Below are 12062 nucleotides of genomic sequence, written 5' to 3'. Positions count from 1 at the left end.
AATATATACAATGAATGAATATTCAAATGAACGATAAAGTGAATATTAAAAGTAATGTATGCAAAAGTCAAAGGCCAAAATATGTTTCAACATTGTATTATTTTATTTTTCCGATATATTCAAATGATTGTACATAAACGAACTCAACGGATTCCCCAAGATACACACGCAAGTTTCAGCATTCAGCTGAGCGTAATGTACCCGCAATCTTCGTATTTGGAAATGGGGGGTGTCACTGGTACCAATACATATAAAATGAATGAAAGCGAGAGGATTCTTCTCAATTTAATTTTTTATTTGACCGTACAAGATCGGTACAAAATCGGAGAATTGTATGTTTTTTAAATTTGAATTTCAACGAATAAGTAGACCTGCGTAATAAAAAAAAAAACATGGGTCGATATCAAAAAGCTATAAACTGTGGTTTAGTGCTAATTCAAACATTTGTGACAATAACAATTGCAGCAAAATTGCGTGAGTCTTTTTTTCTGGAATTTTCGCTTTTTTATTCTCATTATTGTTGCTTTAACTTGGGGGAATTAAATATTGTTTAGTGAATAAGTGCGACAAACTTTATGGTTATTCTGTATTAAAAAATTACATTTTGATATATAACATAAGTTCGCAAATGCATTGTTTTCCGATATACAAGATGTTAAAGTTACTGTGTATTTAATTAATACTCTAAATTTTTTGAAAGAAAATGTTACGCCTCTGAGATATTTTCGATTAAAAATCATTTTTGGATTGCTCGTTAAATTTGTGAAAAAAAAACTACACATACATTTTTTTAGTACGGGGCACCGCTTTTATGCCATAAAAAACATTTCTCATCTTTAATACATAATCAAAAGCTATGTAATAATCCTAGATAATTTAGTGAAGAAATGAAAAATACCCGTTAAGATGCCTAATAAAAAAACAGAATTATTGTCACAAATTGAACTTGTAATTCAAAAATTAATTTAGATTGAAATATCTCAGTGGTATATTTTTCTTTCAAATGAGATCGTTATGAGCGACAATAATGAACATGGAATTCTTAATTGCATGTCAATGAATGCGCAATAATTACCTATATATTAAAACAAATTTCATTTGAAAATATTGACCAGTTTCAGAGCAATTTTGACACCCCTGTATCTGCGAACCAAAATTATATAGCATTCTGTAATTTTTTTTTCTGTTGAATGACTCCCTGAAGTTTATCACATTTATTCACTAACAACCTGTAGGGTGTTTATGTGAAAGTAAACTGAAAATATCGATTTACCGCATCAAAGTAAAATTGGCTTTCGGTGAATTTGCTCAAATTTTTTATATGTTGCTGTACTCGTGATGCTTCTAAATAGTTATTTCTCTAATTCTGTGGTTATTCCGTTCATTCTTCCACATCTTGTAGAACGAAATCGTGCGAGAATATATCAGAAACGCACAGTTTTCATGGTTATATTTCATTATTATATGTTGGTAGTCCGAACTTTCCGCCACGGCTTTATCTGTCAATTCATCAATTTGCCTTGAAGAAATCAGTTCTGCCAACTAACATTTTTCAATGCAAAAATCACTAAATGATATTAATGGAAATATTTCATTAATTTCAATTAAAATGCAATGAATTAGAGAAAATAATGTATAATACTCGTACAGAAGGCTCATTCTACCACTCGTTCATTCCAAAACTCGCCACTTCGTGGCTCGTTTTTGAATTTTGAACTCGTGGAAGAATATCAATGCCTTCTGCACTTGTTTTATAAATAACTATTCTCTAATTCTGTGGTTATTCCGTTCATTCTTCCACATCTTGTAGAACAAAATCGTGCGAGAATATGTCAGAAACGCACAGTTTTCATGGTTATATTTTATTATTATATGTTGGTACTCCGAACTTTCCGCCACGGCTTGATCTGTCAATTCATCAATTTGCCTTAAAGAAATCAGTTCTGCCAACCAACATTTTTCAATGCAAAAATCACTAAATGATATTCATGGAAATATTTCATTAATTTCAATAAAAATGCAATGAATTAGAGAAAATAATGTATAATACTCGTACAGAAGGCTCATTCTACCACTCGTTCATTCAAAAACTCGCCACTTCGTGGCTCGTTTTTGAATTTTGAACTCGTGGAAGAATATCAATGCCTTCTGCACTTGTATTATAAATAACTATTATTATACAAGGGAAAAAAGTATTAGATTTTAGCTCGAGGTTATGTTGTCTCCCGACGCGAAGCGGAGGGAGACAAAAAACAGGGAGCTAAAATCTAATATTTTTCGCGTGTATAATACTATTTTTTTCTGTGACACGAAAAACGACAATTTAATAATAATTCTACCACACTATTGATGGCTTTTGTTGTTGTGCCAATTCCGAAAAATAAGCCAATAACACTGTCTCCGAGAAAGAACTGCATGTCTTTTTCATTTTCCATTCCATAATTCTTGAATACACGGTTTCGTAAATTTTCCGCGATTTAGCTGGCAATAATTTTCGTGACGCTACTTGCGCTGCTTCTATCAACTCCAGTGGAGTCAGAGAAAACTCGGAATCAGACATTTTTTAACTTTATATTATTCAACAAAATAACTACTGAACAATTATTATTGAGTTCGCAATATTTGAAACAAATCACAAAATTAAATTGACAGATATTTGATTACTTTGAAGTTTCCCTTAGCAACGCAGGTCTATTTGCAGCTTACTAGTTTAAAAATTCAAAATTCATATCGATAATATTCTGACTTTAATATATTGTAATAATATGTTCTTTCACTATAATATAATTGTATAATAAATATCTTTATTGCATCACCGCTCTAAATTCAACCGTTTAGATCATATAAAGTGCCAAAAACAACTTTCCTGAGATTTCAGATTGCCATCGTGAAGAGATTTTTTTGAAAATGTTAACCAGGTACTCATCGATTTTTTATACAGTTGATTAAAATTCACCATAAAAAAAATGCTTTCTGCATGCACAGAAGATATACAGGCTGAGTCCAAAGTTCTTCAGTGATTTCCCAGAAATTGAGCGGAGGAATTTTTATTAATTTTCTAATATTTTGCGTGATTTCAATATCAATTGCGATTGATGATATTAACTGAATCAACCTGACTTATCTATTATGTATTTCTTATCAAACTCCATATATCTAGACTAGAAGCCTGAAGTTCCAGAATAGTCTATTACCAATTCGATCATTCACGGTGAAAGATCATTAATAAAATACAGGTTGGACCAGAAAAATAGTGTCCTTTACTGATAATTTCCTTGAAGTAATTACGTTTGAATTTAATTTTATTGAAACATTTCCACAAATATGTGTTCAACGTAATTTTTTTTCTATAATGAACTTCAATCAGTTTTATGAAAAATCGATGCATACTCGATAGAAAAGTTTTTTTTTTTGGCACTCATAACGATTGAATTTAGAGCAGTGATCCAATGAAGACATTCGATCAACATATAAAAAATTCGAGCAAATTCACTGAAAGCCAATTTCCCTTTGATCATTAACTGATTGATAAGGGTAGTATATGTTCACTTCTCAATTCATCATCAATTTCGATGTTTGACAGTATCCAATCAGCAAGGCGTTATTGCTTAGGTTTCACCGCCATGGCATTTTCCCATGAAAATTTTGAGGATAGGATAAGGTCCTAGCCTATTGTCTTGTTTTTTATTTCCTACCCTATACTTCTTCGATAGGATAAAAATCGATATTGGAGAATATTAATAACAACTGTGCTTTTATTTTTTCATTAGGAATCTTTACCTTTATCTGTTTTTTTACTTTCCAGCTGCCGATTGGACGAGATGCAAAATCAACGATCCAAGTTCAACAGAATGCCTTACTAAAGCTGTAGAAGATGCAATTAACAAACTTATAAACCCAACACCAGAACTGGGTCTTGCCTCTCTGGATCCGCTGCTGATTCCCGCCCTGACCATTGGAGCAGGATCGGGCCCAGTCAACGTTGCCCAGAATTTCAAGAACATCAAATTGCACGGTTTGACTAAATCCATAGTGTTGAATTCTACGTGAGTTTGTATATATGTTAAGTAATTTTGATGTGATGATTATTTTTTTTTAGATATGATGCTCCAAATACTAGACTTCTTGCGGAGTCTATTACTCCGAATTTACGGTTAGAAGCTGATTACACCATGAATGGAAGGATACTTTTGCTGCCAATTCAAGGAGAAGGACCTTGTAATATTACACTTTGTGAGTATATAAACCAATCAAGTTCAAACGCTATTGAAGAATGTTTGAACATAAGTTATTCATCTTTATTTATATATTCATATTCTTGATACCACTATTATAAAAGTACATACCGGGAATTGGACAATGAAATACAAATATAGCATTAGGAGACAACTTACCTTTCACTATAGTCTTTTTTGATTGGTCTCATGTTTACAAATTTCGAATGAAGTTCTCATTTAAGAGTTATGGACGCTGTTATTGCTGACCATATTTCCAGAAGGCCTGAAGCTATCGCTTTGCGATTTCTTTTTCTGTCAGAACTTAAAGACACAATTTGGTTTTTCGCAGTGCATCAGTTGAAGAATATCTTCTTTCGGCCATAATTTCAGACCGCCTGAAACTATCGCTTTGTGACCTTTTGGTTTTTTCATACAAATTTGATGGGATTTCTGTTTCTGATACGAAAATCCTATCATTACATTTGAAATTTCGGAGTAGAATGAACAAAACAATGAACTTTTGACTAAGCGCTCCCTATTGAAAGCAGCAAAAACAAATTTATCATGAGTATATTTTATCCTCAATCAACAAGATATTATCCTTCAGACGAGATCTAATTTGCTCAAAAATGTTGAGCCAAACTGAAGTTACAGGCATTTCAATCAGTCAGATTTCTCCCTTTCACCTACCCTTATTTGATGTCGTAAAATCGAAAGTGAAAATTCAAGAAGATAGAGAATTTTCCAAGGATAACAGTGATGATATTTTTTATTCAACTTCATATGAAACATTTTCGAGTAAATATCATTTTTCTGCTCGACGGTAGCTATTACGCCCCCTAGCGGTAGAGGTATGAACTTTAAAACAATTTCCAGTGTGTTTTCTTGTACACTTTAATGGTAAAAATTTTTACCGCAAGTCTCTGCGATGAGTGGATCCTGAGATATAGCCGCTTAACTCGCCTATTTGCCCACCCTGTACATGAGAAAGCTGTGTGCAAAATGGGTGCCGCGCGAGCTCATAATCGATCAAAAGCAACAATGTGTTAATGATTCCGAGCAGTGTTTTAAGCTGTTTAAGTGCAATAAACCTGAATTTTTGCGTCTATTTGACAATGGATGAATTGAATAATAAAATCGAATTCTGCCAAAGAAATGTGTTTTACTATGGTAGACCGGGGGCTTTTCAACTTTTAAACAATTCAGGGCGTTTTTAATGAAATCGACAAAACGGTCTTTGTTGAATTTGACAAGGTGATCTTGAGTTCAAAAATACAGTTTCATATGGAATTGGAAAGATTTTAGAATTGCAGATTTCAGAAAACTACTGAATAAATGAAAACTATTGGAATAAAATAATATAATGTACAATATTCTATCAAATAGAAATTAGATGACATGGTTTATATATAGGTACTTAGTTTTAGATATAATCATTGACCTTTCAGTTCTCAAAAAATCGAGTTCACATGGATATTCATATTTTTCATTGTTTTCTTTTTCAGTCAACACCCATATAAATCACACCCTCCAAGGCGAGAAGGTCCAGAAGAAGGGCAAGGAGTACATTCGTATCGTTAATTATACAGTTGCACTCTACCCCGAAAAAGTTGGATTCAAGTTTGACAACCTCTTCAACGGAGATGAACGACTTGGTACAGAGATCAACAAGGTTCTTAACGAGAATCAAGACGCGGTTTTCGGAGATGTCAGAAGTGGCTACGAGCAGAGCTTTGGCTTGATCTTCCAGGACCTGGCCAACAGGCTATTCAACAGAGTTGCCTTGAAGGACGTTTTTCTTAATTTCGAATGAGTTAGAGTAGATGACGACTGATAGTTTTAGACTAAGATTATGATTGAAAACAGTATTATATGAATAAAATAAGGATTTGTCGAGATAATTTGGTATAGTATATCCAAAGTCACTTGGAGGAAGCCTGAATATTTCAATTATACAAGAGTCATCCAAGTTTTCAGAAATTCTTTTGGAATTTATGAAAATATTGCTAACAATACTCTCAAATAAACCCCGATATTTAGCAAATCGTCTTGGAAACAAGAATGTCCCGATTTGATTGATTTTATTGGCTGAATATTTCCCCTCGTATTCCCCTTTCCACTTTGGGAGCGTTTATGGTTACACTCATTTGTTGCATCTGTCACTTCTTAATTGCTTTCTAATAATTCGCATAAACCAGTGTGGTCCATATGGGTATTATCAAAATTCGAAATGCATTTTTACGTAGTTTCAGTTCGTTGTGTGACTGATGCTTTTGATGATTTCGACTATGATGTTTGGCACAATTCTAATGCTTATGTAAAAAAAGATGAATATTTCGCAATCAAATCTATTCCTCCATTTACTTTCAAAGTCAGAATTGATATATGACGGATTTTGAAGAAAATGATTTCGCATTCTAAATATATTCATTCCACTGAAGGAAGAATTGATTAAAATGAGATCAACCAACAAAATTTTCATTACATTTTCTGATTTTAGCAATGTTATTACTGGTTTGAGAAATCATGTAGAATAGGCATATGATGTTGAGGCTCTTAGTACGTCAAATTAGCAGCTACGTAGCCGGATCGAAAAATCAATCAAGTATTTTATGGAAAATAGAAATATTTCAACATTTTCTGTCATCAGTCGGGACATTTTCAATAATAGGTAACATACATCTTTGAATATTCATTCTGATTCTGAATACGAAAAATTTAAGAGTTATCGAGGAAAAACTTGAATTGAGGATATACTACCATTTCTGAGTGGAGTAGTCTATGAGTCGGTGTATGACTTCCGGAAAACATAGAAACTAAAATCGAAATTTGGATAACTAAAATTGACATTTCATGAAATGTCATTAATTATTCGTAATTGAAAATTTTATTGGTTTATGGATTTTCAACCATCTTAACGACAAATTTATTACAATTCATGAAATTTCGACTATTTAGTTTCTCTTTATGTTTTCTGGAAGTCATAGACTAGTCCATTCAATGAGAAATAACAGTTTTCCTTAGTTCAAGTTTTTCCTCGATAACTCTTTAAGTTTAGGATTAGCTTGAGACCCCTCTCTTTTTATACCTCCGTAAAATTGACTGAATGAATAAAAAATATAGGTAGGTTTTTTCCAAAAAAACTTTTCATAAGATATCTATAGGAATCTCTTTAACTCATGAACCGTTAAGCTTATACTCAAGTATTGCCATATTGCTGAAATTATCATCAACCAAGCTATCTGATAATGCAATAATATACTGGGTGTGCCGTTTGAAATAAGAAAGTAGTACTCTGTTTCCGGTATAAAAGGAAATTGTATAAATTTTCAGCACAAAATTATTATTAGTTTTCCATAAACAATAGGCCATCGCGGTGAATCACCTTGTACATCATTATCATTTAGCCTTCTGTTTCAACTGAGAGACATAAATTTCGCCTTACAATAACGAAGAAATAAAATTCAATTCGGCAACGTAGCTGCTAATTTGACGTAGAAAATTGGATGTCATTCAAAGATCTCAAGGTCATGCACCTATTCTACCCTAGTTTGTCTTATCTTCAGACAGAACATTTCCGAATTCATCTCAAACATTTTCGTGCTTTTATAATTCTATGCAACGATCAGTTCATCATCGTTGATAACGTTCCTTGATCTTGATAGAAAATTATAGGTCGATAATAAAGAATAATCAAATTATAACACCGTAGAATGACATAGAATCATTTTTGATGTGATAGCAAAAGCTACTCACGTCACAAATTTTCTGAAAGAATCGACATCTGAGTCCCATACATACACAAAAATATTATTTTCAACTCAAGGGTTTGAAAAGTGTGCGCCTATGGTTTATGACTGTTTTGCAATTATCTCTGGCCAAGCGTTTTTATAGACTAGTTCAAGTGACTTTGGATATACTATACTAGAATATTAATGTTATTCGAAATCTAGATAAATTTGAAAAAATCAGTAAAATCTGACTGCCAGTTTTGTCGTAAATAAGGTTATCAGACTGAAATACGGGAATTAAAGAATTTCTTGCAATAAATGAATCATTGTGATTAAAAATGATATAGGTATATGGTGTATATTATTAGCAACATACTTTAGACACGAAAAACTTCCCAGGAGCATAGAAAAGGCCCAAATAAGGTAACAAAAAAATAAAAATCAATTTAAAAGGGTAAGACGATAAAAAGCCAACTTGCAGTTGATTCAAGGTGTTCAGATTATACCAAAAAAAAAACTACAAGACCGACAGATACTTTTTCAGATACTTGATAAAGTACTTTGTCAGGCGCAAAAATGCTGGTACAATTCTGAAAGTCTTGCAATTTTGTTTTCGGTAGTAGGCATAAGAAGCCATATGACGGAACTGAAATAGGTTTCTTTCCACATTTTTACATCTTTAAAAAATTACGGGACGTGCCATTATAAGAAATCCTTCTTGCTTCAGTTCATATCTCGCAATTGGTCTCTAATCACAGTTTTCTCACCTTATTGCCTGGAGTCAATAGATCTTCGACATAGAGATTAGAATCTCTCTGTGAAAGATCGGTTCTGCTAAAATCAAGGGCAGAATTTTGTGACTCTCGAAACATCACGGGACCAAGATTTTTCGTCGAGTTACGTATAGTTCGACATATACAGGTTATTCTTGATTAAATTCGACTTACAGAGGTAATGAGATATAGAGGTAAACCAAATGAAAATTCTACTTATAGAGGTAAAGAATAGTGATATTTGTTCCCTATAAAAGAAGTGAATTGTATACATATTTGATGAATTTACTGAAAAATGAATTGAAAACAGATAATTTAATAATGAAATAGACCAACGACTGACAATTGACAAATTCTGAATATATTGAGAGTTCTCTCCGTTGACAAATGACAATTGACAAATTCTGAATATTTTAAGAGTTTGTCTGATGAAGAAGTCTGATTTAGACTCCAAAACGTTGTTCGTTTTATTTAGGCAATATTTTTTTCAACCTGACAAGTCCTGACCAATTATTACAATTATATGCGCATGGCATTTTGTAAATTTTTTTAAGCTTATTCCAGCAATTGAGAATGAAAACTCTAAATACGTTTTTCGTAAAAATTTCAAACTTCTGAGAGGTCTCTCAGAGACTAAGGAGAATCAGGATGGATGCATGGAAATTTTTTCAGCTTTGACAGTTTTCTTAAGGGGATTGAAAATTATTCGAGTTATCGAGGATTTCGAGTAAACGAGGTTCGAGTAAACGAGAGTTCACTGTAAAGAAATGATATTTTAATATCTTCTAACAATTTTTATAACTTTTTTAGTCGTATATTAATTAATAATCTATTCTGAATAAAATTTGAATCATTAAAAAATAATTACACCCAATACATTTTTCTTTCCCTAAAAAACTTTTGAAAAAAAAATCTCTGAATATTTATTCATCTTCACCCCGTCCCTGCAAGGGCGCCGACTTGTATTTTTGCCGGGGCGTACGAAACGCTAGAGCGGGCCCTGCTAGTGAGGGGCTCTTGGAATCTCTTTGAGCTAGAAAAAAATAATTAGCACATTTCGGGCTCAATTTTTAAGAAAATTAATTTGGTGAAAACCGCAACCTCACTATTTTCAAGCTATAAGAGAAAATTGGAGAATGGCGTGAAATGAAAGGTTTTGATAACTTTTTCATTACTGGTACTATTAACATAAAACAAAAACATTCTACAGATACTTTTTTCAGTAGAATCAATTGGTATAACCATATGGCTTTCATTGCAATCAGTTTCAAAGTTACAATACTTGTGTTTTTTAAATATAAACATTAATATTTCTATATAAAATAATTATTTCTCTTTTCAAAAATATTATCATTTGATGATATATAATTTTTTCGGCAGCCGTCCGGGAAGTGCTCACTTCCCGGACGCTTTTTCTCTGAGAAAGTAGCATTTCCCGGCCTAGTCCGGAAAGTACGTACTTCCCGGACTAGGCCGGAAAAGAATCATAGAATCCATAGCTACCGAGATAACGGCTGACAGTTCATATGAAATTAGTTGTCAAAAATTCGCAAGGTTTTTTATCGCAATCGCAATAAAATTTGGAATATGGAAAGCAGCAGCGATAGTGTTATTTCACATGGTTGCCGAAAAAATATTGTACGCAACACGCCCGAAAATGGTTTTTTTGGACTCACAGACTTCCAGGACTCGCTTACGCTCGTCCTGGAATTTTGTCTATTCGTCCAAAAAAACCCTATTCTCCGGACTTGTTACGTAAATTACTATTTTTTGATAATTTGGAATTTTCTGATTATTTTGGAAAAGTGTTTACGGTTTTATCGAAATCAGTAGCAAATATGACAAAACTAAGTATAGAAAACAAATAAGTTTAGTTTCGAACCAAAGATTCCATTTACACATCTTTGAACTATCCAAGTGGTCCAGAAAAAATTTCACCTGTAGATTTGCATTTGAAATTGGCATATCACGTGATGTAAACTCTAATGTGTAGTATATGCTGAAAATTTCAGTTGAATATCTTTCAAATTGCAGATGAAATCAGAAAACAAAACTCTTGAAAAAAAATTTTAATTTACCTAACTTATGTTTGTGGGTCCATATTGATAGGACTTTTTTTCTTAAAAGTATCTGTGAAATCTCTCATTTTCTCTTGTGCCAAATATCCTATTATACCTAACAAAGATTAAAAAATGCCGTTTGCTACTACAATAAGATGTGAATGATTTTTTCAACTTTAGTTACATTTGGAAACATGACTTGATATGTTCTCCCTCATTTTCTCTAGTGCCGAATATCTTATTATAGCCAACAGAGCTTAAAAAATGCCGTTTGCTACCACAATCAGATGTGAAAGTGGTTTTTCAACTTTAGTTACATTTTGGAACATGACTTGAGATGTGCTGTAAGCAAAACTATAGCTCATATTAAAAGAACAAAACAAAAGATGCAAAACAATACCAACTATACAAACATCACACTACCTCTACCTTTCTATTCAATTAATTTTTTATACTTACATGAATGTGTTGTTTTGCCATTACAAGTTTTTTTTTATATTAGCTTTAGATTCGCTTAGAGCACATCCTGCAAATTTCAAATCATGTTCCAAAATGTAATCAAAGTTGAAAAACCACTCTCACATCTGATTGTGTTTGCAAACGGCATTTTTAAGCTCTTTTAGCTATCATAGGATATACGGCACTAGCTTTTCTTCAAATCACATCACAAAAGTCACATCGGCAATTTTTTTTTTTTTTAGCTGGGTTTATAATTCGATTAGATATTACTTATGAGCTTCCTCGCTACTCCCACAAAATAGCTGATTCACCCCTGAGCACAATATTCAATTCAAAGAAACCTCAATGTGATAATCGTTAAATAATTGGTAGAGGTCAAGGATCGCGGAAATATATTCGATGAAATTATGTCAACGTTTCGATTTTTATTCAAATTATCCTCGAAATATCATATAAAAATTCTTGGGTAGAACGATACATGAAATGTCTATTGGAGACATGAGAGAAACTCAGTTTATCTCATGAACTGAGATGAACTGAGTTTTATTTTTATTCAATTTTCGGATTCTACACATCTCAATGGAAGAACTGTGACAATTTTAATTGTGGAAAATTCAGGTAGGAAATAAAAATTTTGTTTCTTATTTTAATCTAATTATTCGACATAAGATATCAATATCATTCTATTTGCACTAAACCAAACTCACTTGGGTAAATTGATTTCTCCAAATTTCTCGGAAGAAGTGAAATTGCAGAAACCAACTCATTTAATGGTCAAATCGACATCTATTACATTTTGACTGTTATAATACTATGAAGACA

General features: G+C 32.5%; 1 protein-coding gene across 1 annotated transcript; it reads left to right on the top strand.

Annotated features, from left to right (window-relative positions):
• The first annotated feature begins 280 nt into the window (after nucleotides 1-280).
• Nucleotides 281-6118, top strand: LOC123675794 (protein takeout-like). The gene is made up of 4 exons (XM_045611314.1): nucleotides 281-474; nucleotides 3806-4046; nucleotides 4100-4233; nucleotides 5723-6118. Exons 1-4 carry the CDS (start codon nucleotides 393-395, stop codon nucleotides 6028-6030), a joined length of 765 nt encoding a protein of 254 aa, XP_045467270.1. The 5' UTR covers nucleotides 281-392; the 3' UTR covers nucleotides 6031-6118.
• Nucleotides 6119-12062: the final 5944 nt, after the last annotated feature.

The sequence above is a fragment of the Harmonia axyridis genome, chromosome 3 (assembly GCF_914767665.1).
Source record: "Harmonia axyridis chromosome 3, icHarAxyr1.1, whole genome shotgun sequence".
NCBI lineage: Eukaryota > Metazoa > Arthropoda > Insecta > Coleoptera > Coccinellidae > Harmonia > Harmonia axyridis.
The sequence above is the reverse complement of the archived record's forward strand: the minus strand, read 5'-3'. Positions and strand labels throughout refer to the sequence as shown.